A 24,901-nucleotide genomic window follows, 5' to 3' on the forward strand; every position below is an offset into this window, starting at 1 on the left:
TAAGGGTTATAAACACATAGAGCATCGCTCATTTAGATATGGAACTATTCGACAAATTTCCCTGTATTTAACATTTCAACATTGCTGCCAACGGAAATTTAAGGTTGGCAGTTGAATTTTGCTAGGGTCATTTCATTTTCAACCACATCATCAGTAGGCCTACTGATTTTTTTAAAATTTAAGTAGAGTACAAATAGAAGGTTGCCAATTTATTCCCCTAACACACTTAATTGTGTATTTAAGGTTGCCAATTTATTCTCCTAATAAATCTAAATTTGTGATGAGGCTTGGTTATGCGCTGATCACATCAGTTTTTTTAATTCATTTTCATTTTTTTAATATTATAATATATGCGCATATTGCTTTTACTTTTATTTGTATCAAATAATTATATAATACGTGATTACGTTAAAATAACAATTTTAATTTCTTAATTAAGTTGCATTTTCGCAGTTAAAATTCAATATACGATCAATACGAGTTATTTGTATATAAGAGTCAATAAATTTTATCATCTTGGCTATCAAGTTGACGCTTTTGTTTAAAATTATTATGGATAATAAAAATTTTTTTTTTGAACAAATTGGTTTAACTTGTTATAAATTATTTCATAATTTTTTTCACTTGATTTTTTTTTTGGTTTTGGAACATAATTATTTGCAATTTATTTTTAATGATTACAAATTTTCAGTCAGACAGACAATGTGGGTATAAATTTAATTGCGGTTATTTCACTTAAAGAGCTCAATTTAAGAGTTATGTGACATGGTATATAGAAAGTTTAAGTTCAATATTGTAAGCAATATTGTAATAAGATTTTAATAACGAGCTTAAATTAAATATTTGGTGGTACATGAAAAATTTCTAATAAATTTAAACGCACCAGAATTGAAAAATGGTGTTCTGAGAGTAGTTTTTGCGTTAGACTATAATTTTCACAGATTCTACAGATTCCAGTGCATTCAGGAAAATGTACTGTTTAATTCGAATTACATGCTGGATACCGAACAATAATTCAGATCTCATTGAGAGCGTTCAACAAATTTTTGTTAGAAGGTATTTCAATGAAATATTTTATTTTTGTATATTCTAATCACATACTATAACTTACAGTGATTAATTAAATAAGTTGATGCAAAATATATTACATTCTAAATTTTATTTTGATATATGATAGTATCATATATAGATAGTTCGCCCATTTACTCTCAACAATTAACGTCAAACATTTAGTGTAAATTTTGCAATCTTTGGTTTTATTTTAGGCTTTTTTTTGTATCACGCATTCTTGACGCTTTGCATAACGCAAAATTATTGGCTTGTAAAATTAAGAGCTCGAAGCATTATTATGAAACATTTTCCTGGCATATAATTTAGTTATTATAATTTGACGTTATAATCTTTTTTAATTATCTTTAAAAAAAAATAATTAAAAAAAATATATTAGAATTAAAAGAATTTTCAACACATACATACATAACATAATTCCAACTAAAATCTAATTAAAAAAATTAAATTTTAACAAAAACACTCTAATTAAATTGTCTTTTTTTTCTGAAATATGTATTACAACGATCATAACGATTGAAAAAATCTAAAATTAAGATTTAACTTGCATCTTATTACGCTGAAATAAAAATGGCGCATAACACTAAATACAATTGTCAGCCATCCACAAAAAGATAAAAAAAATTAATGATACATTCTTCGAATTTTATACAAAATGACTTTTTTTTATTTTTTAAAATTTTTCTACTCGTTATAGTAATAGACGTTTTGTCTTTGTTTGAGTACGGGAAATTTTAACAAGAAAATTACATAATAGTGAAAAAATAAATAAAGTTTTTCTTAAATTTTTTTTATTTTGTTTCTGCTTCAAATAACATAAGTGTAATGGTTATACTCTAGATTTATTGGTAACTTCAGAAATTTATTATAAATAAAGTTTTGTGACATTTTTATGTTTGTTGAATATTAAAACACAGAAGGAAAAAAAAATTGCACATGTTGATTATATAAGAAAATTTAGTTTTGATTCTTTTATGTAATTGATGCAGTTATAAAGTTTGCTGCATCAAACAAATGGTATCAATTTATTTTATGTTATATATGTAAATGGTATAAAAGCGATGCCGCACAATTTGTATCACATGAAAAAAGAAATGATAAAACTAAACGAATTAATTTTTTTTATTAATATAAAACAAAAATTGTATTTATTCAAAAAATTAGTTCTTCAAACATGTATGCTACGGACAATTCAAACATGTATGCTATGGAACTTAAATTATTTTCAACAAAAGAGATTTGTTACTAGCTAGAATAAAACTTTTACCAGCCATTAAATTAAAAATTAAAAATGTTTTAGTTATGGTTTTGAGTTATACTGTTTTGACAGTTCAGACATACAGTTATGACATATCAGGCATACATTTTCAATAGCTAAAATTTACCGATTTTAACATGTGGTACGTACCATATTATTGATCGTTAACGATTTAATTAATTAATGTTTTATACCAAATGCTTGATTCATTAAATGTTCTCACACTTAATACAAAATATATGACGCTTCATACAAAATGTTTGATTCATATATTAGAAATTAGCTGATTTTATCCTTTTCATTCTAAACCCCACTAAACATTGAAATAGATTTTAAGGGACTACTTTAGTAGAGTATGCCATCTTAAATTTAAATTTAAATCCAACAACTTATCACTGTTTTGTATTCGTTTGTTTCACATTAAAAAACTCAAGTATGGGATATAATAACAAATCGTTATAGTTTTTACAATACGATTAAAAAAATTTGTTGTTATTTCCTATGACAAAATGAGCCGATCTCAATATTAATCTCAATTCCATAAAATATATAAGTAATTTATTCAAGTTATAAAATCAATCGTTACAGTTTCAATTGAAAGTGCAATATACTTAATACTCCTATACATATCTTTCCGAACATATGTTCCCCATATAATGTTAGATGCACTCCAATATGTTATGAAAAAAAAAAATGTAAAATATTTTTATTAAGATTAAGCACGGAGAATATAATTTATTATTGGAATTTTTTTTTTCATTTTCCATTTTCAATTTTTCATATTGAATTTTCCTCCTCTTTTAAATTTTTGCAATGTTTTCATATAGGCATACAACAATATTAATTTGACCGTGTATAAATAAATATTGTCTATATAGTTTAATAACCACAATTTGAAAAAAAAAATTCGTAAAACCTTTATTGTTAATAAAATAATCATAAAATGAATGAGATCGAATAAACTTTGATGACATAATTGCAAAATGAAAATACAGAAAAACAAAAAAAAATTGTTGAAATATTGAACAAAAATCGTTCTTGTGCATTAGTTTGCTCTCACATGCTGTGAGAAAAATTTTCATAAAAATTCAGAAGAAAAAAAGTGAACTGAATTCGAATTGATTTTCAGATTTATAAATTATGTATACAATTAGTTGCTTGTTTAAAAATTGATAGATTTTTAATAGGAATTGAAATATGCAATTTAATTGTAATAATTGTGTAACAAATACAATGTTGTATGACAGTATATACGTAGTTGAATGTGCAATGTGTATACAAAGTAATTTTAATAATTAATAACATTTGATATTTTAAAGTTCATTAAGGTTAAAATTAACTTAATTTAAAAAATTCAAAATTCAAATGAAATTTAGTTCAAACCCTGTAGAACTTTATTAAAAAGATAAAAATCTCCAAAATTACTATTTTTAAATACAACAATTTCAATACTTTAAAAAAAAAGTGTATCTGGGTCCTTATAACATGCTTTGTCTTTTAATCCCTTTATCGGGACCTAATACTTCACAGGCCAAATTTCTAAAAGTCTCCTGGAACAAAAATTGTAGGTCTTGTCGAAACTTTCCTAACAATATTCGATACAATAACATTTGACGACGGCTTTCAATTTTAGTAAAACAGTGCTAAAAAGTATTCGAAAAATTTTAGATAGTTTTTGATTCGAACTAGCGGGGTAATGTTTTTTTTATATGCTATTTCTGCTATTTAGAGCGGTTTGTTATACTGAGTTGCGTTTACAAAAATTTTGGAGATCTACTTTACAATGTAAAATTTTTTAAACCAAATTTTTGTAAATTACAACAGGACAGTTATTTATAAAACTGTTGATGTCAAAATTATTAAAATTTATTAACACAAATGATTTCATACTACTTTTATAACTTTATTATTGTTAATTTCATTCTTTCTAACATAATGACATAATTTAAATTAAAAAAAAATGTTGAAATTCAATTATAAAATTATTTTGTATAACAACAATTTCTAAAACTTAATTATTTCATTCGTATCATACAATGTTGAATGTTGGTTATTTTTTTTTTCAATCAATTAATTTTTTCTCTTCATCTTTATTTGCCTTGTAATTTTTGCATTTTTGGGATTTCAATAATTACAGGTCTACTTACATAAAATGTAGAGCAAATTTTTTATAATATTTACGCAGTAATTATCATTTTTGGTAATAATGATTTTGCACTTTACTTAATATTTATTATTGCATTCAATTTAATTATTTTGCAAATATGTTAGGGAAAATATTAGAAAAAAAAAACTTAATTTATTTGAAAATAGCAAATTTTTTGCAATTTTTAAGTGCCTATATGAGAATAACATAAATGGTAAAATAATTTACAAATAATTTCAAACATGTTCGTACTATGTTCGTTCATACACGTATGAATATATGTAATTATAGTTCATATGGGTTAAAAAGTGCTTTAATTTTTTTGTTTTAAGGAAAAAATTGGTTGATTAAATTAGAAAAGTTAATCCAATAATGAATATATGTATATAGGGTATTTTTATTTTTTATGTAATCTCTTATACTATAAGTGTTTGTAACTATATTAAAGAAATAAAGCACGTACAATGTTGTGTAGACTGTTATTAACTGTTATTTAGTTAAAATATTTCACGCTGATCCAAAATTTTTTTTTCAATTTATGTGCAGTAATTGTACAAAATAATTTTAAAATACGGCTTTTTACTATTATTGTTTTACTATTACCATTTAAATTTTATAATTGAGTAGTAAAAATTTAAGTTACACAACCATTTATAGTTAAAATTTAGTAGGAAAATAAAAGTATGATTCATTTCACTTTTCATACCATATTTAACATTCTCTGAACTAAAAATGTTATAAAATTTAACAATGCATTATAAAAGACATGAAAAATGCTTACATGAAAATAAAATCAAGTCCATACATATATATGTATATGTATGATTAAATGTTGGGATATAAAAATTATGGTTATTTCAGTGCTCTTTCATATAGATCATAGTCTTATTTGAAATTATATGCAATTATAATAACATAAACTTAAAATAATTGCTTTCGTTCATTGAAGAAATTTATTCTCTCCTGATTCAAAGTTAACTATTTATATTAAACCGGTTCATTAACTCTTTTCCCTATTTTAAAGGTATTTTAATGCACGAATATTATATGGTAGACTAGAAAGTATTTAATGATAAAATGATATAGGTATAAAATTTATAGTTTGACGAGCATGCATTTACAACTTATAGAAATAGAATAGAAAACAGCTGAGAAATCAAGTTATAATTAAATAAATTTTCTTCCTTTCTAAAAAATTTTGAAATTCAAAATAATGTTATAATTTAAAATTGTCATCATAATTAAAACTTTTCTATTTTTGTAATAGGTTTTTTTTCAATAATCGGTTAGTTGATTATAATATACAAGTAAGGTAATATTTTAGGTATTGTGAATATATTTTCTTATTATATTTGCGTTCCTCTAACCCTTATTTATAAAATTCACATGTCACAGTTTAGAATTTCGCTTTGTTAAGGCCAGCACTATCATGAACTCATTTTTCTATAAAATTTTTTTCAAGCAATATCTTATGTCAGTTGCCCGCTGAAAGCGAGAGTGTATACCTCATAATATATTTTATTTTCATATGAGGACATATGATTGTCATCTATAGATGAGGCAGCTGTTTCTTCTTCGTTTAAAGCTGTCTTCCGAAAATTTTAATAGAAATTTAATTTCGATCTTTAATTTGAACTTCTGGAACAATTTGTAAATTATGACTTAGGATAATTGGACAGGTGATTTATTGTATTAAACCAATTTGCACCAAACAATTTCGTTCTGAAATATTCGACCAAATTTTTGAAAGTACATACATATGCTCGTTTTCCAAATATTCCAAAATTTTTCCAAAAAAATTACATGTAAAATTTTATATATAGGGTGAGTCACTGTACCTATGGGCGGCTTTACTTGTTGACAATAATAATATCTAAATTAAAAAGTATAATAATTATAAGTTATCATTAAATGCTGTACACAGTTCTAGAAATTACGTTTCATATTCATAACCAAAAACTCCAGTATTCCAACAACTTTTCTTTTACTTGTTTCACAAATGTACGATGATAAACTAAAGATTTTTTAATTGAAATTTGGTTTTTAAATTCTATCAAATCGGTAAATTGAGTTTGACGTGTCAGCTAATTTTAGTAACCATAATATAACAGTTAAACAGTAGCAATGAAACAATATTAGAAATAAAATACCGGAGTTTTCAATAATAAATTGCAAATGAAATGTGGTGTGAATAAAATTTTCTAAAACATTTCGTTAAAATTTTCTTTTTCTGATCTAATTGAATTAGGTAAATTTATATACATATATGTTATGTCAAATTTCATTTTAATGAAAACCTGCGTAGATTTTAAAAATCTTCTAATATTAAATTTTTTTATTAAATTAGATATACTTATTTTATACTGTTATACAATATGGACTTCATTTAAAATATCCTCTTTAAAAGGTAAACATATTTAATATTTAAATACTTAAAATTCACAATAATATAAGTTGATAAGAAAAATCTATTCACAAAATAAATTAATCAGAAACACATTGAGCCCCATATATGTACATACATATATATATAATAAAATATTTGACGTAGAAATGATCTCTTTGACATATAAAAATTGTTGATGTCAATCGTTACATAAAAGATTTTTTTTTATTTATCAAATAAAAACAAAATCCTCTTTATATAATATAATATATCCATTTTTATATACACGTGAATTAACCTATAGCTATAGCTCTATCTACATATATGTAAATGCTTACTTTAATAGTTGTCTTTATGGAAAATAAAAGGAGAATTGATTTCATAGGAACTTCCTTTTGTTATATTGTTTTTATTCAGAACTATAGTCGCGTTCATAGTATTTATACAATATAAGTATATCTCTGGTACGAGTAGTATGTATATGTGTGCACTCATATTAATAAAAATGAATATACACGAGTACATACCTACATAGATATGTTATATACGAGTTTTTTTTTTTTTTTTTGATCTATCACAATAATGTATATATAGTAAAAAAGGAATATTTATTTTTGAAGCGTTATTATGTCAATAAGGATAATGAAAATTGAAATTATTTGTGATCCTTTTGTGAGTGAAAATTTAAAATTAATATGTTGTACGTGAGATACATTCTTTTTTTCTCTTTCTCTCACTCTCTCCCTCTCGCTGTTTTTAATATATTTATTTAGTTTAACTAATTAAAGTAGATATGTACTTATGTTTATACAATAGATGTGTTATATATTTGCAAAATTAAATATTTAATTTAAATTAAGGCATGAATTTATAATTAAATTAAATATATGTGTGCTATATAGGATATGTATATGAACAAGTTTCTGGGGAAATATTGAAGGATTGAATATTAATTTCAAAGGTAGATTTATATTTTCTTTAAAATATGCTATGCTTATAACATTTTGTGTACTAATGTGGATTTATGAAGAATAGATCTAGATTTAATTAATAAAATATTATGAGATAAATAAATCAAATATGTTTGTGCTAATTTTGAATATATGTTTAAAATATTATGATGAGATTATTTAATTAATATGTGTATAAATCTATTACAATGAAGTTGAATATAACAGCCATTTAGAAATTGAACGTCGAGTTAAATTATTTTATTTATTTCGATGTTTCTTCTTCAATTTGAAATGTGAAAAATTTTACTCTGCAAATTCTCAGTGAGAATGATATTAAGCATATTTCATTACAATTTACTCATTAAGCATATTTCATTGCAATTTTAATGAGAGCGGTACAGCGCTTTAAATATCTTAAGACTCTAAGTCTTTTACTTTGCACTCATTTGTTTTCTCTCTCACAAATTGCTTACATTATATTTCCTAACACGAACACTATTTTTGATAAAATTTATAAATGCATAGATTATCCAAGTTAGTTACGCGTATCCATATTTTATTTTCCATATTTTAATAGTAGTTAATTTTTCTGTCCCAAAGTCGTGTAATATCACATTCCTATACTTAAACTTTATAATTTAGAAAAATTCAAATCGAAGTTAACATTTAAAAATTTTTTGCTTTTAAAATCAAAATTTTTCATTTTTAAAATTAAATTTTTTTTCACAAAAGCTCAATTATAATTTGTTTTATTTTTATTTAAAAAAAAAAAAATCATTATAGCAACAGACTTAGATCCAGCTGAAATTGAAAGACAAAATCGTATTACACAACAAATTTTTGCAAATTATATTGAACGAAGATTATTTCCACATAGAAAAGCACAACAAAAAGTACCAACAATTGAAGAAATTTTACCACCATCCATAACACAATCTCCAAAAAGACTGAATCAAAGGCCAACAAGGCGTAATCATTTAAAAAATTTAAGACGACCAAAGAATGATGAACCAGCAGCACATGATGAACCAGCTGAAGTATTTGATGATAAAGGTGGAGATGAAGAAGCCTTACAAAGTGTTGAATCAAAACAACATGATCAATATTATGATGAATTTGGAACTGATCCATCAGAGAATGAGATTCGTGGTGATGGTAAGTCAAAATATGATTTTTTTCTTTCTTTAATTTTAAAATATTAAATATTTGTCTATTAAACATTTCCATACAAATGTATGTATATATGTATGTTTGTATATGTATGTGTACATATTATGTACATTAAAATTTAACATTGATTAAATTAAAGTGCTATTTGGATTAAAGCGTATATAGCGTATATAAAATTTAAAAGCGTATATAGAAAAAAAAATTAATTTAGGTCGTGTAAATTAAATTGCAACTAATTCTATAATTGGATTAGTACTAAATCGACCAATAAAAATTCAATGGTAATTGAATTGAATTTAAGTTTGAAAACCTACTATGAGAAGTTAATGAACTTCTTTCCATTGTTTTTTAGGCTGTTTGTCGCGATTATTTTGATCAACTGAAATTGGTAGAAATTTTCAATTTATTTCAATTCATTTCTTGTAGTAAATCGATAGCCTGTCCGGTTCTATCGTATTATACAACTTGGAACAAAGGAATATTAACTTTTTTCGGCAAGTGACGGGGATATAAAATTTACTTTACAAGTATATATTCGATTTTTATGCAATTTCCGGAACATATGCTCACTGGAAACAGAGCTTAAATGAGCCACGATTTCGAAAATAAAGGAACGGAGGGTAATTTACGATTCTATTAGAAAATTTCGTAAATAACTTTGCATTGAAATGAAATAAATTATCTTGTAAGGCCTAATTTCCCGAATTTAAAGTATGTTTTTACCCAAATACTTTTAAAAGCGACTTTTATTTTACGGATTCATTAAATTCGAATTAAAATTCAACTTCTATAAAGGAAAAGATCTGCATTTCAAATTGCTATTTTAATTTTTCTATAATAAAAAATAAATTTTCAACTCGAAATATTAGTTTTGTATTACAATTTTCGTTAACTATGATTACATTTTTTGCAATTAATATCGTAATTTTTATAAGGCTTCACATTGTACTTATACCAATTCTATTAACATGTATGCGTTTCACATGAATTTTTTTATTTGATTTCACTTTATTTTTTATTTATTTCATTTTTAAATTCATTTTGAAATTGATTTTTCCTTGTACATTGTATTTTTATTCGCTATTTTTACGGTATATTTTTACTATTTAATCAAAATGAAATGTTGAATGAAAAGGAAGTCATTAACCTTTTCTAATGTAGTTGACCTATAGAGCCTTTTTTATATTGGTATTATTATTGTATTTTTTGTAGTTGAATATTTTTGTTATTTTTGTTTATTTATCTAAATTCCGATGTTCACATATTACGAGTATATGTAGTTTTTCCCGATCTGTTCGCATTTGGAAAATTTCTTCCTGCTAAGCTAAAAATAAATTAAAATAAACTTGTAATATACATTGTAGTTTGCAAAAAGAAAAATTCAAAACAATATCATATTTAAAATAAAAAAATTTCACATATTATAAATTGTTGACGCATTAACAGCAACAAAATAAGAAACATTAATATACTATCGCCACCACTTAACGTGGTTTTAATGTTATTCTCATACATGGTTAATAATGTTGGTTAAATTAAAATGCTAACTTCAGTCGAAACAGTATTGTGTATTTAACTGTAATTTCACTGGCCTTTTTCAAAAATTCAATATTAACTTAGTTCTGAATGTAAAGTATGTACGTGTAATGGTATTTATATTAATTTTTTTTTGTTCAAATATAGGGCTTCCTGCAAACACTTTGTTGTCCATAGACGGCTATCCGCTAAATCACACATCATCCTACGATTTGTTAAATTTATGCCCTTTCTTCACATTATTTTATAGCTGTAGCCGTTTCGTTCTTTATATTTTTTGGGGTTGTTTTTCGAATTGCTTTTGCCTCTTCTATCTATATCTTAAAATTGTAGTGTTTTCTTAACTATAGACACTATATCTATATATTTTACTATGACATTCGATTTTACTATGACGGTATACAATTGATTTTATTTTTCAAAAAAATTTATTTGTTTTACGCAAATTTTTCAATCCGTACACTAAAATCATATTTTTGTTGAGTAGTTTTTTGTGTTTCTTTTTTTAGTTTTTGTTTTTTTGTTTAATGAAAAATTAATTTTTTAAATTGATTTCATTTTTTATCTCACTTCTCCCTTCATATTTCGCATATAATCATTATTCAGTTTTGTTTAAATTTTTTCGTTTTAATCTTTTGGGAAAAAAATATCCAAAGAAAATATTTATTTTTCATATTATTCTTTTGTTTATATTTTCACTACAGCATAAAAAACAACAAGAAACAACAAGAAAAACGAGTCACTTCCTTTTCCATTATTCTCTTTCTTTTTTTTTTGACTACTCAATCAGCAGATTCCAAAAAATATTTTTAATAGCATTTATGCTTTTATTTTTTATTTCTTGTTTTGCGACATAAATTTTTTTTTTTATGACAAATGACAAATAAATGACGTCCTTGACCTAAAAACGCATCATTGACTACAAAAGAGAGAGAGAAAAAAAAATATGACACAAAAGTAGAACAAGAAAAATGTCAACAATATGTGACATTTGTGCACATTAAAGCCGAAAAATAAACCCCAAATATGTAAAAATAGTAAAGAAAAAATTTAAATGCAGAATAAAAAAAAATTTGTTTTTGTAAAAGATATTGAAATAGAAGAAAAATTAATGATGACGGTCGCAGAAAAAAAAAATTGATTTATATTTTTTTTTAGACCTATGGAAGAACATGGAATATATCTAACAAATTTAACACCTAAATCAAACTCTTATTGAATTTTTAATTTTTGGTTAGACAGGTGGTGGCTGTGTTTTTGTACTATGTATACGTCATATTATTATTTTGGTTAAAAACCTATTTTTATTGCTAAGATGCCCTCTATGAACTATAAAGAATCCAAAAATATTAAAAATGAAAAATTTACATAATGTGGGCCGTTTGAAACGAGGAAAACATTAAAAAATGGTATATGTGATTTTTTGCCATCTGAGTGACGTTTTTGTAAAATAAATTTGTATGTAAATCATTATATTGAAGAGGTCATTGTATTGTTATCTAAACATAACCTATGCGATGTGGAAGAATGCAGTGATAAATTGCAATTAATGTAGTCTTTTTATGATAATTATATGAAAAAAAAAAACTCAACCAAATATATGGTCGGTAGAACTTTGTTTTCGCCTTAAATATTTATTCGTCCCACGTCCGTATGGTGGCAGAGACGAAATTTTATTCATCTTCTAAGCTAGTTGAACGAGAGAGTGAATGGGGTTAAAGTCTAATGCATGGTACAAAGCATATTCTGTGTTACAGTCGCATAGCATTGGATCAAGTGGCTTATATACTCGAAGGCCGAAGGGATAATAATTAGACCCTCGGATTTTAAGAGAATGATTTTAAATTAAAGACGCACGCCGAACAATATTTGCTTGATATGAGGCTCGTAATATTATATACAAAACATTTTTATACATATTATATATACATACACACATAAATTATAAAATTTCAACATTTGTTCATTAATGTATGACATACTAGGTATATATATATTATATATATATCAATTTATTATCTACTTTTATTTAGATTTAGTCGCGATTTTTGTGGTTACCATAAAATATGAATGTGTAATTGTGGTATTAAAATTAGTCGAAAATCAACAAAAATTTTCAATTTTTCAATGAATTTTTTGAACGGAAATTCAATTTCATTGGTATTTGATTTTTTGCATCGACCCTTTCTTTTAGGATGTTAATTTTATTTTTGTTTTTGGTGGTCTAAATACAGGAAATAATTTGTTTATTTTTAATATAAAATTAATAAATCATTTGGTAATTCCATGTCTGACTAATTTGTAACATTGTGAATCATTTCATATATACATATATGAGTGAAATTATTAAAAATTTGAATTAAAAAAAAATTTATAATTAAAATATCTCTGATTGTTGTTTTGGTCATATTTTAATTAAGAATTATTAAGATTTGAAAATAAGCCTTAAGAGAATTCTCACTTGATCGCTGTATGGTGCTTACAATACTTGAGCAATATTTGAGTCATTTCGGGTACAGATATACAAAATATTTTTAACCAAAATAACAGAAGAATCAAAAACGACAGATACTTAGATAAGAATGAATTAAATTACAGAATTTGGACGTAATCAGATTTATTCTAATAGACGTTCTAATAACGTTTGATCCCGACTTAAAGACCTATAAAGAAAAAAAGCTAGAGAATTCTGAGCAAATACGTTTTATACCGCAATTTATAGCACTTAAATTAAAATTTTTCTGGCCCAGAGTAGAATTCGAAAATTTTCAATTTGTGTTGCTCACAATTTGAATTTCTCTTATGAAAAAATAAATTTGACTTATGTATTTGAGAGGAAATTTAATAATTTGTATGTTGCTAAATCTAATGTCATCTTGATTTTTTGGTTTCGATATTTTGACGTATGTATATAGTCTCTCTACACGTGCCACATGTTTACCTCAAATTTTAACATAATTTGAATCGAAGTCTGAATATTTTTCTCTAAAATCGTAAACTTTTGTAATGCTCTTTAAAAAATATTCACGAATCACCCCACATGAGGTGAATTCCACGTTATTAGTTAAATATAGTTAAATTAATGAAATACCCTTAGTTATACATGATTAAGTTTTCAATTTTTACAAATGAATATGACATTATATACAATATCGTTTAAAGATTTTATTATTAAAATCTATCATTTATAAATAATTAAAAATTTAAATAAATTTGAAGTTATTTGAATTATAAAAAAATCAAATGACAGTAAACAACTCAATTCTAACAAAATATCAAGAAATTTGATTTAATTTTTTTTCACAACAAAAATATCATTTTTCTACTTTTTTTTTTCCTATAATTTTATTCAATGAACCAAATTAATTAAAATTACCTTCAATTTATTAAAATCATTTCCTTTTTGCTATTATTTTTTTTTTTTTTAATTTTTATTTCAATATTCTATAAGAGATTATAAGAGAGAAAAGGACAATCACATTATTTAATGATTAGAGCAACAAAAAGGAAACAAAATCAAAATTATTAAAATACTAAAGGGGGTGCTATTCATAGTATTTCATTTAAAAAGTGTAAATACTTATATTTTAATAAAAAAATATGTAAATAAAATTATAGAAAGTGCCCTCTATAGTCCAATTCAAATATTAATTATACGTCAATCAATTTATTTGTAAATTATTTTTTTGTTTTTTTGGATATTTAATTCCCTTTTCATTTATTAAATTATAAAAACAACAAAAAACATAGAGAGAGAAAAAAAAAGTACAAAATAAATTTGAAACTTTGATTTTTCTCTCTCTGTTTTCTCTTTTACAAAAAGAAAAAGTCGCCTTATGTACTTTAAAAGTTTTTTTTTTTATGTTTCGTTTTTGTTTTAATCCATTTTGTCATCTCATACTTATCAGTAGGAACTCATCATATTTACAAAATCATTAAATTAAAATGTATTAATTAAAAATACAAGGATAATAACAGAAAACAACAAAACACAAAATACAGTATACGAATGTCCTTTTTTTGTTAAATAGTATATAGATATTGATAAAAGTTTCTCATATTCCTGTGATTTTGTTATTGAAAAAAAAATATAGAGAAAAAAGAAAGACGGAATAATAATTTCTGTTCATGATAATAATAAAAATATCCTTGAATATTAAGTTGTTTATATACAAAAAGTTAACACACCTACATATACACCTATTTACATATACACCTACTCCCCATTATTTAATAACTTATATTGTATATTATATAAGTAAATATTTTATGGGAAAATCATTTGTCCTTGATGAGCTCTAAAATAAGGTTTTTGTTTATGTTTTCATTGTTGTCGTTGTTGTTTTTTTTCGTCCTGTATTGTTTTTAAAGTTCGTTAATTGAAAAAGATTTTACCATCCTGTTTCCCTTTAACTTGTTCTATATTTTTGATATTTTTTTTCTGTCTACGGGAAATTTTTTGTTGATGAAATTTTGTTTTTTTTTTTTTCAGTTCCCACCCTGTCCCACCGTTATATTTTTAATTATTTTTCTCTCAAATTCAAAGTTTCAACTGGAAAAAATTGTTTCTTTATTAAGTTTGTTTTTTTTTTGATTTTTTGGATGATTATTTTGCCTCAAAGTTCTTTTAACTTTCTCAATGATTTTCATTTTCTACTGAAGTTTTTTTTGTTTTTTTTTTGTTTTTTTAATATTCATTCCTCTTAAATATAATGGTGGAAGTAATTTAAAGGTAAATATTTGGAAAATTTAAATAATTAATATCATAAAATGGTGGCTATTATTATAAAATTATGAGTATATGTATAATTGCCATAGTATATAGGTTTATAATAATTTGCCCTTAAAATGGAATTTATTAAATTTATTATTAACACTTAATTGATAACATAGCTCAGTTGTACCCACATTTTGCTTTAAAATATCTTATATTTTTCATGATTAGAGGATACAAACGAATCGACAATTTGGAGCAATCAAATTTTTTTAAAACTTTTCGTAAAAAATTCACTTGTTCTAGTTACGTGATTGCTAAAAATAAAATAGATTGAAATAAAACGAAAAGTTACTTTTTTTTTTTCGTATTTCAAGAAATTGGACAGACACAACTCATTGATGTGGATTATGGTATAGGCTTCCGTATATTGTTAATGTTCTAAATCAGCTTTAGAAGCTCTAAATTTCCTCTTTTTAAGACTGTGCCAATTTATTTTTTTTTCCAATATTTTATTTAATATTTTCGAGATTTTAACTTAAATTAATATTTCATATGCAGTTTTTATAAAAAACTGCATTTTTTTAAACTTTTAGGATTTTCGTAAAGTTTTATCGCCCCTTTTTAAATCATTGTACTGTTTTATGTGGCAAGCGCGACTTAAACTGGATATCATAAAAAATTAGTACCGTCATTGTGCGTTCAAATGCAAGAGTGGCCACTAGAGCCACCCCTTAGAGTCTTTTAAGGAGCCTCACGGAGGTAGTGAAAAAACCGTATCTTTTTTCACAAAACAGTCGACAGTTGCGACATATACGAGTGGCATTGCTTACGTATACTAAATTTTTACCATTAATTAAGTGTTAAACAAAATTTTGTGATATTTTCCGATTATTTATTTTGTAATGCATGGTGTTAATAGCCTGCATTGCTTTCAAAAGTACCAATAATCTCATCCTCAGAATGGAATTAACAATTTGGCTTGTATTTTTAAAAACTTTATAAAAAAAAAACAGAGTCCTTTTGTTATTTTTGCTCTTTAAAATTAATTAAATTTCCATTTAATTCAAAAATTAATTAATAAATTTTAAATTATTTTAATTAACCTATATCTATGTATACTATGTCCAGTCCTGTTTATATTCAACCATAGTCCTTTATTAAAAAGTTAATTATGAATTTTTTTAATGATGTTTTTTATTGCCACATGTTTTTAATTTTACCTATTATTGGTTCTATTTTTTTTTTGCTATAAATTAAATTTTTGTGTGGTTTTTAAATATTTAAAAAATGTTTTTGTAATTTTATAATTTCATATGACCACAATATGAAGTGAAATAAATTTTTATTCCATGTTTTGTTTGAAATGAGTCATTCAAATGTTTTTGATTGGTAAAAATTAAAACCACATAAGCACCATTAATGAAGTTTTTATGACTTTTTTTTTATTTTTAAATTATTTTAGTATGACAGTAATAAAAATAAAAATATTGTTGAAAAAATCCATTTGTTTGCCATTTTATATTTATTTTACAAGAATAACCTTGATTTAACCTTTAATTTAATAAATTTTAAATGTAATCATCGCAAATTATTGAATGTCAACAATTCAGATTGTCATCAGTTCAGGTCGTCTTTTATGTTAATGCAATTTTTATTTGTTTTTTTTTTTTTGAAAATTAAAATTCGATATGATAATTAAATTAAATTTAAAGTTGATTCTTCGTTTTATTATTGCGAATTTTTATAACAAAAGGAGTGTTTTAATATTCAAAATATATTTAAAAAGGTTAAAATTATAAGGCTACATTCAACACAATAATTAAGAAAGTATTTAACAATTTACGTGCCTATATAAAGAAGTTTTGGGACAATAATCAATAATTAAATATTTTTTTCTTTTAAAAAATTTCGGAATTTATTAAAAAAAATATATCAAATTATTCAGATTAAATTTCAAAATAAAATGGGGTGTCTAGATTAATGAAAACTAATTTACAATCCTATTTATTCATCAATAAGAATTGCATTGGTTGAATAACTAAAATTTAACAATGATGCTTTATAGCAATAAGATGAGTTTGTTTTTCCGAAAATTTTGAAAATTGAACTATAATTACAAGATTTTTGTATGACAATGATAACAATAATAACGATAACAATACAAAGTCAAGACTTTAAATATGAAATTCAGCACTTAAAATTTATAAACCGAAATGTATCTTAATATCGTATCATTGTAATTCTGAAATTAGGCGGCAATTTTCAACATCAAATTTGGAATTTAGCTTGTTAATTGTCACACTTATTAACTGTTATATATTTTAATACAGTATATTACTGAAATTCTGAATATTAGACCGCAATAATATTAAACGACGAATTTCATATTACATATCGTACTCGTATATTGGGGGTCTCCCTTTACGGAAAAATATTTTCTATTCGATTAATTTTCTTTTTTAAGTAGAGAAACCTCTTAGTTAAAATTTTCGTATAGCTAGGATTTCAAATCCTGAAATCGATAATGCAGTAGCACGTTACTCATATACAATTGAGCTTATGAATTGTAATTGCTGAATTATGTTTTAATATAGTATAACTGCAATTTTAAATTCACGGAATGAAATTGTGCTATTTTAAAATTCAATTCCTTTGTTATTAATATTAATAATAACAAAGGCATTTGGCAATCTTACAATCCTTTATCTTAAAAAACTTAATTAAAATTTTAATAACAATTTCATTTTATTTGCAAATTAAATTTCGGATTTAAAATAATTTATTTAAAAAATTATGCATTTTTAAAAATTTTTTATTGGTATCAATAATTGGAAAGATTATTAAATTCAAAAAGAAATAATATAAAAATAAAGTTGCCAAATCATCCAATTAAATTTGAATAGAAAAAGCAAAATGCATAACTTTATTAAAAACAACAAAATATTTATTTAGAAAACAAGTTTCTTTTTTTTTAAACTAAAATTAGATGTGACCTTTTTGTCCTCTGATTCGCAACAATTCTTTAAATATAAAAAGGAGCAGAGCAAAAAAAAAAGAGAATAGGTAAAGGAAAATTTTTAGAATATTTTTGTTTTAAGCGTGTGTTAAGCATTCGCAGCATGATTATTACTTTATTTTTTATATTTATTATTTAATATTTTGTTTTTGAAATATTAATGAATAACATAAGACTGGTATTTTTTTGTAAGGATTTCAATAAAATTCTAGAATAATCTGGTATTACGTAAAAAGGACAATAAACTTTTGTTGATTCAAATCAATTAGAAAATAGATTAAATGAGCTTATTAAAGTAATTTGTTATATTGATAATTTAAGTTATTTGAATAAGCTTATGATGACATAATGAGAGTACATTTTACAAATTTTATATGCAGACAAAAAAATGTGTTTCTTGACACAAATTATCTAAAAGATATTGGGCTTAAAAAATGTAGACTCTGCAAAAATTTAGTTAACAGTTCCAAAGCAAACTAAAGGAATATAAGAAACAACTAATATTTTTTTTAAAATATAAAATTTGGACCTTTCTGGACTTTAATTTAATCGAAACCTGGCCGAATTTTTCAACTTACCAAAATTTTTCTTAAAACTATGCACTTCATCATTTCACACATTCAAATTAGTTAAAAAATTTAAGTTTTGATCTCTTAATTTATAACTCTGGTACAAAATGTAAAGTACATTCCCCCCCCCCCTCTTCGGTTGCTCACCGTTCGAAAAATAATATTTTTCTGTTCTCTTCCTAGAACACTTAATATTTTTCCAGTAATCAAAAGTGTTGAAAAGAAAACTAAAAATCCATTTTGCATTCAACATTATTGCATAATATTGTTATAATTACTCTTTTCACCGCAAGGTGTTTTGACTCATCAATACGGTATTTTTTTTTTGTAAAACGTTATGTATATAAACAGGTTTCGGATCTTGTCCGAATATGTTCACACAATAGACAATTAAAATAAAAAATTGTTAACAAAAAAAATACCGTAATGATCGCAAAATAATTTTATAAAATTTTATTAGATCACGATTATTTTTAATTTAATTCTAAATATAAAATTGTCATTTATCATTTTATGAAAACATAAAATGAATACAACTACACATTTGTTATCGACACACGCATTAACATTTTTGAAAGAGAAGAACGAATTTTTATTTTTATAAAAAAAAAAAATTTTTTTTATTTAAAGATTTATTAATTATATTGCTAAAAATTTTTTTTATTTAATTAATTAGCATAATATAAACGTTATGCAATTTAAGGATTCTTTTTCTTATTCGGCAAATGGAATATTTTTTGGCAAAATAGAGAAAAAAATCATTTACTTAGTATGCGAAATTTTTCACTTTTGTGTGCAAAATTGCGTGATCTTTCCATGTTTTTTAGTTTTTTTCAAACAATTAATTAAATTCTAATCTATTAATTAATTATGGCTATTAAAACCAGTTTTTGTAACAGTAATTGTTTGTTAGGTAATTTTAAGAAAAAGAATTTGGGTTAGTTAGAATTTGGGACCGAGATTAATTTCAAAATTTAAAATATATATTGTATTTTCATATAGCTTCAAATATTCATTGAAAGTGGAGCCACTTCCAATTCCAGTTGACTTAAATTTCCCGGAAAAAGCTTAGGTATCAAAAACTCTTTACAATATCAGAAATTATATATATAAAAATATTTGAATTGCATAATATAAGGAAAAACATAAAGAACTTTCTTATTAAATTTAATAACTTATTTTCTGTTAACCGATGGTTCTACCCTACTCATAATTGTGAATTTTTGTTACCCCACAGTCGACTTATACTATTCTAATGTTATTTTGCGTCTAACTAGTATACATTATTTTCAGCTGCTTTTATTTGTATTTAAAATACTTAACGGGTTGGGTCATTCCAATTTCTGCTAGCCCAGTAATTTTTACACCAAATTTAGGAACAATGTCCATATTCGTAAAGTTGATAATAATCTGTCTTTTCAATGAGCTTCGGTTACTGTTTCAAGGTGCTTACAAGTTTGATTTTTTTAAAAAAGAAATTAAGATTTTTCAATATGTGGCCAAGTTGCTCTGGTTTTTGTAAATTAATAAATAAATTACATAAAACAACAATACAAACAATCTTTTAAATTTATTGTTGCAGCCCACGTAAAATTTCTCTAATTTTCTAACTTCGTTTCATATATATTCTTTCGGCTAACCTTCGGATTTCGGTATTTTCTTTCGAACTTTCGGTTTCTTTTCCTTTAATTAATTTTGCTGCTATGCTTTAGAATCTGTGATCCCAGTGTCCTTTGAGCAGTATTCATTGTTGTTATTGAAATCTTACCATTGTGTAACGGCTACTTTCTCGTTTTTAGTCAAATTTTTTAAAGAATTAATTGCTTCCATTCAAAAAAGAAATGCCAGACAACAAAATTTATCAAGTGTTTATAATAAAATTTAATTTTTATTGCAAAAAATTTATTGCTGAAATTCCAAATAAAAACAAAATTAAAAAAAAAAAAAATTTTTTTTTTAAGTTGTCTTTGACTTAAATGCAAAATTTTTTTCAAAAAAAAACAAAAAAAACTAAACAAAATTCCAAATCTAGTTCTAAAATTTTTTTTTTAGTTTTGTTTGTGATCAAAATTTTTGTAAGTTATTTGAATAAATTTCCGATTAGACATGCTCAGCTCATTAAAACAAAAAAAAACAAAAAATAAAATTTTAATTCTAAATTATTAAAAACAAAAAAAAAAAATTTGAGAATTTTTTTTTTATTTTTTCTCAATAATAAGAAAAATGTCAAGAACCTCTAAAGCTTTTTAAATATGGAAGATGACCTTCAAGGCCATCACAAATAAGATATTTAATTTTATTTGTCTGCTACTTTAAGCATATTCAAGAATATTATTGAAGAATTTATTGGAATATTACAAATGAATTGTTTTTTCGATCAAAATTCTTGATCTTGATCTAATCTAGATCAATTTACTTAATTTTCAAATTATGAATAATTAATATTGTAGCTCTAATTTTCATTAAAATCTCATAGGCCTATAGATGACCTATAGGCCTAGCTACATTATTATAATTTTACCCCAACTATTCAATAAATATAACCCAGCTATTATAATTTTAGTTTGCATATGATGTTGATTGAAACTTGTCGTATATGGGAAAATAAAATAATAACAAAAAAAAACAAAATAAAGTTGTTGAGCAACATTGTTGACGAGATTTTCATGTAAGAAATAAAATGATGATTTTTATTTTTGAAAAATTTTCATTGTATTGCTTAATAAAACCGTTAGGAAATAAGAATGATTTTCAAGGTATTTCCTTTATTTTATATTATTGCTTGATTTGGGCTAAAACTATTAGAACAAGTTTATATTCGAATTGTAATTAATTTTAAATAGAAATTCTAGATTTAGCACGCTATTATTACTTTGTTGTTTCGCTATTATTATTGGACTGTTGAAGATGATGCTAATGATACTTACTTATGTATATATAATATGTACATATGTAATTCTTAATAATAATATTGAAAATAATTTTATTTAATTTATAATTTTAAATTTTTAAGTTATTTATTTCAAAAAAAAAAAGACGTAGAGTAAGAAGAGGTCTAAAATTTCCGGAAATAAAAATTTTAGATGTGCGTTCAAATAAATTTGTTAACGTTAACAAATTAATTTTTTTTTGATTTTAAGTGGGTAATCAATTATAATTTCAACTTGTTTTCGATTCGGTATAGATCAAAATATCAATTGATATATATACTCGTACATTATTCAAATAATAATTATTTTAAGAAAAAATTTTTTTGAAACTTGTTGTAATATTAATGGAAATTTTGTTCTTATAAGTTAGAAATAATTTTAAATGTGTCATTTGAATAATTGAATTTTAGTTTACTATTTACCGTGCTAGTTGCTTGATAAAATATTTTTACGAAATATGCGAGAATTTTTATGAAACTTTCATTAGATAAAAGGGCATGCTTATATAGTAATATCAAATTTATCATTTAGAATTCCTAACTCTTCCATATTCGATTTGAAATTAGAGCATATGATAATAATGATCAGACTGATGTGTATATGAGAGAACTAAGTCTACTTAATGTGTTGAGTAAAAAGAAACTAGCGGTAGTCGGGGAATGCATAGGATCGTAAAACATATGGGGTAATTACACAAAACTGGGGTATTGAAGGACCTAAGTGAATAGTGGAACAGGGCGCAATATAGTTATACAAAAATCGGGTAATTTTGAATTTTTCATTTGGCAACCCTGAAAATATTTATATATTATTTATAAGAAGAAGATAATCGGTGATTACATGCCGTTCATTAGAAGGGAGTCTACAAGGAAAACTATATACGAGGTCATTTTGTTATATACAAGGTCATTTGGAACCGATTACATATATATATATATATATATATATATATATATGAATGGACATTAAAATAGTAAGGTTTAAGTAAGGAGTAAAACAATAAATGAATGAAAAGACTCGAGTACAAATAAAGCATGACAAATAAAATAATTAACATATAGCACAGTGTATTGAAGAGACTATTTTGAAGGGGTATGCTTATGAAGGGAAAGAAGAGAGACGGAACGAAAAATAAGTATAACAGTTTTAGTTTTACTTAAAAAATTATTTTACTTTTTAATATTAATGTTTTCATACGGTGTTGTGATTTTATTACTCTTAACACAGTAATTTGCATTAAAATAGTAGACAACAAGGCGGTCATTTAATATTTTTGTATGTTAAATCAATAAATCAAATAATCTTAAAATTTTTTACATTCTTCGAATATTTTAGAAAATTCAGGGCACCACAAAGAGTAGTGTATTACCGGAAGATCGTATTTAAGACGAATATCTAACTCTAATTTAGTTACAGTAATTAGATGTTAAAGCTATGGTTTTCAATTAATGAACAACGTGAGTGAAAGGGTTAATTTTTTTTTATATAATTTACAATTGGAAAATTGTATTTAACAAAAACAATCTATTTAATCAATCTCTATATATTGATTATATTAAAGATATTAAGAAATGTTGTTGATTAAAAATAAAAATTATGGAATCTATATTACCAAATATTTACCACAAATGCCACATACTTATAAGAAATGAATGTGAGTATCTATATATATTTATAGTAATAAATTTCTTTAATTTTTCCTTAATTATACACAATTCATAATATTGATGAAGAAATGCTTTTTATATAATTTTATAATTTTAATCCTCTTAAGTATTTTTATTTAATTAAAAAAATAAAAAAGAAAAATAATCATAACATAAATGGCACACCTTATTGTGTTTCCGATATATAAAAGCGGCTTTCTATATGTGTGTATGCATGTAGTTCTCATATAATCGTATTAAATTACATGAAATCCATATACGCATTTATGTATAGTGGTTTTGTAACCTAAAACCACACTAAAAAAAATTATACATATGATTATTGATTACTGGTTAAAACAATAATTGTGAACGTAAAACGCACGTGTGCTTGTTTTTTTCTCACATAGAAGCAATGGGTATTTAATAACCATCCCTTTAAATTAAAGATGAATATGGTGTTTATGACGTATTATACCTTGACTTGTATTGCAAACTCACTATTTTTAATATGGCAAAAAAATATTCCTAATTAAATTCATGTTTGTTTTTATTTGAAGGCTAAATGTGTTCAATTTTTACTTTCATCGTCCGTCAATTTATTTGAAAACAAAATTTCATCTCTATATTGTGTTTTTTGCAAATTTTTTCTAATAAAATTATTCAATAAATATTTATACAAAATAATCAATGTCATTAATATTGTCGTATTTGTTATTATTATAGATTGGTCTATAAAGGTTAAAAATATTTTACCAATAAGAATAATATTCCTACAATATAGTTAAGCTGGAATTGGTTTCTTGCAAAATTTCAATCAATATTTTCTTTTCTTGAAATATATTTAAAAAATAATGCAGTCCTTATATACGAGTATATGATTGAATAAATAATATAATAAACTTGCATATTTTAAGTGCATGTATTCAAAGTTAGCCAAAATGATTTTCACAAATTTAATGCAAATATTCACAAACAAGGGCATTTTTGTTGTTTATATATAATTGTTTTTGAATAAGTTGAGTGTTATTTTGGCTAAGCATGCAAATATATAGCTGACATTGTATAAATTGCATACGAAATATTCCAAAAATGTTAAACATAAATATAGGCGCATCTCATATCTTATCTTTGTCTATGGTAATTTTTTTTTTTTGAATCACTTTTGAAATTTACTTAATTTTTTTTTAGCAAATATTTATTTTTTTGTTTTCTAATCAAAGTCATCTCAGTTGCAATGACCATATCACACCTTAATTTATTTGTTAATTTTTAGTTAGTACCTTTTTATACCAAACTTATATTAAAATCTGTAAATTATTTTGTAGTAATTTTTTCGGCCTTTAAATATGTACTAAAATTGATTGTATTTTTTGTTAAATTTGGATGAATTTTTGTTAAGAATCTTCGTTTATTTCGGTTGTGGTATGGTAAAATAATTTCAGATGCAATTTAAAATGCTATATTTAGGGATGCAATGAATAAGACGCAATGACGATATTACAA

At 23.9% G+C, this 24,901-nt stretch overlaps 1 protein-coding gene across 1 annotated transcript in view; it reads left to right on the forward strand.

Moving 5' to 3' along the window:
• LOC129608924 (uncharacterized) overlaps positions 1–24,901 on the forward strand; it is a 115,712-nt gene that overhangs the window by 23,839 nt on the left and 66,972 nt on the right. The window contains exon 2 of the mRNA XM_055520727.1: positions 8,595–8,966. Within this exon, the coding sequence (XP_055376702.1) occupies positions 8,595–8,966 (372 nt within the window). The remainder of the gene's footprint in view (positions 1–8,594; positions 8,967–24,901) is intronic.

This window comes from Condylostylus longicornis, unplaced genomic scaffold (genome assembly GCF_029603195.1).
Source record: "Condylostylus longicornis isolate FDR11 unplaced genomic scaffold, ASM2960319v2 ptg000038l, whole genome shotgun sequence".
Lineage (NCBI taxonomy): Eukaryota > Metazoa > Arthropoda > Insecta > Diptera > Dolichopodidae > Condylostylus > Condylostylus longicornis.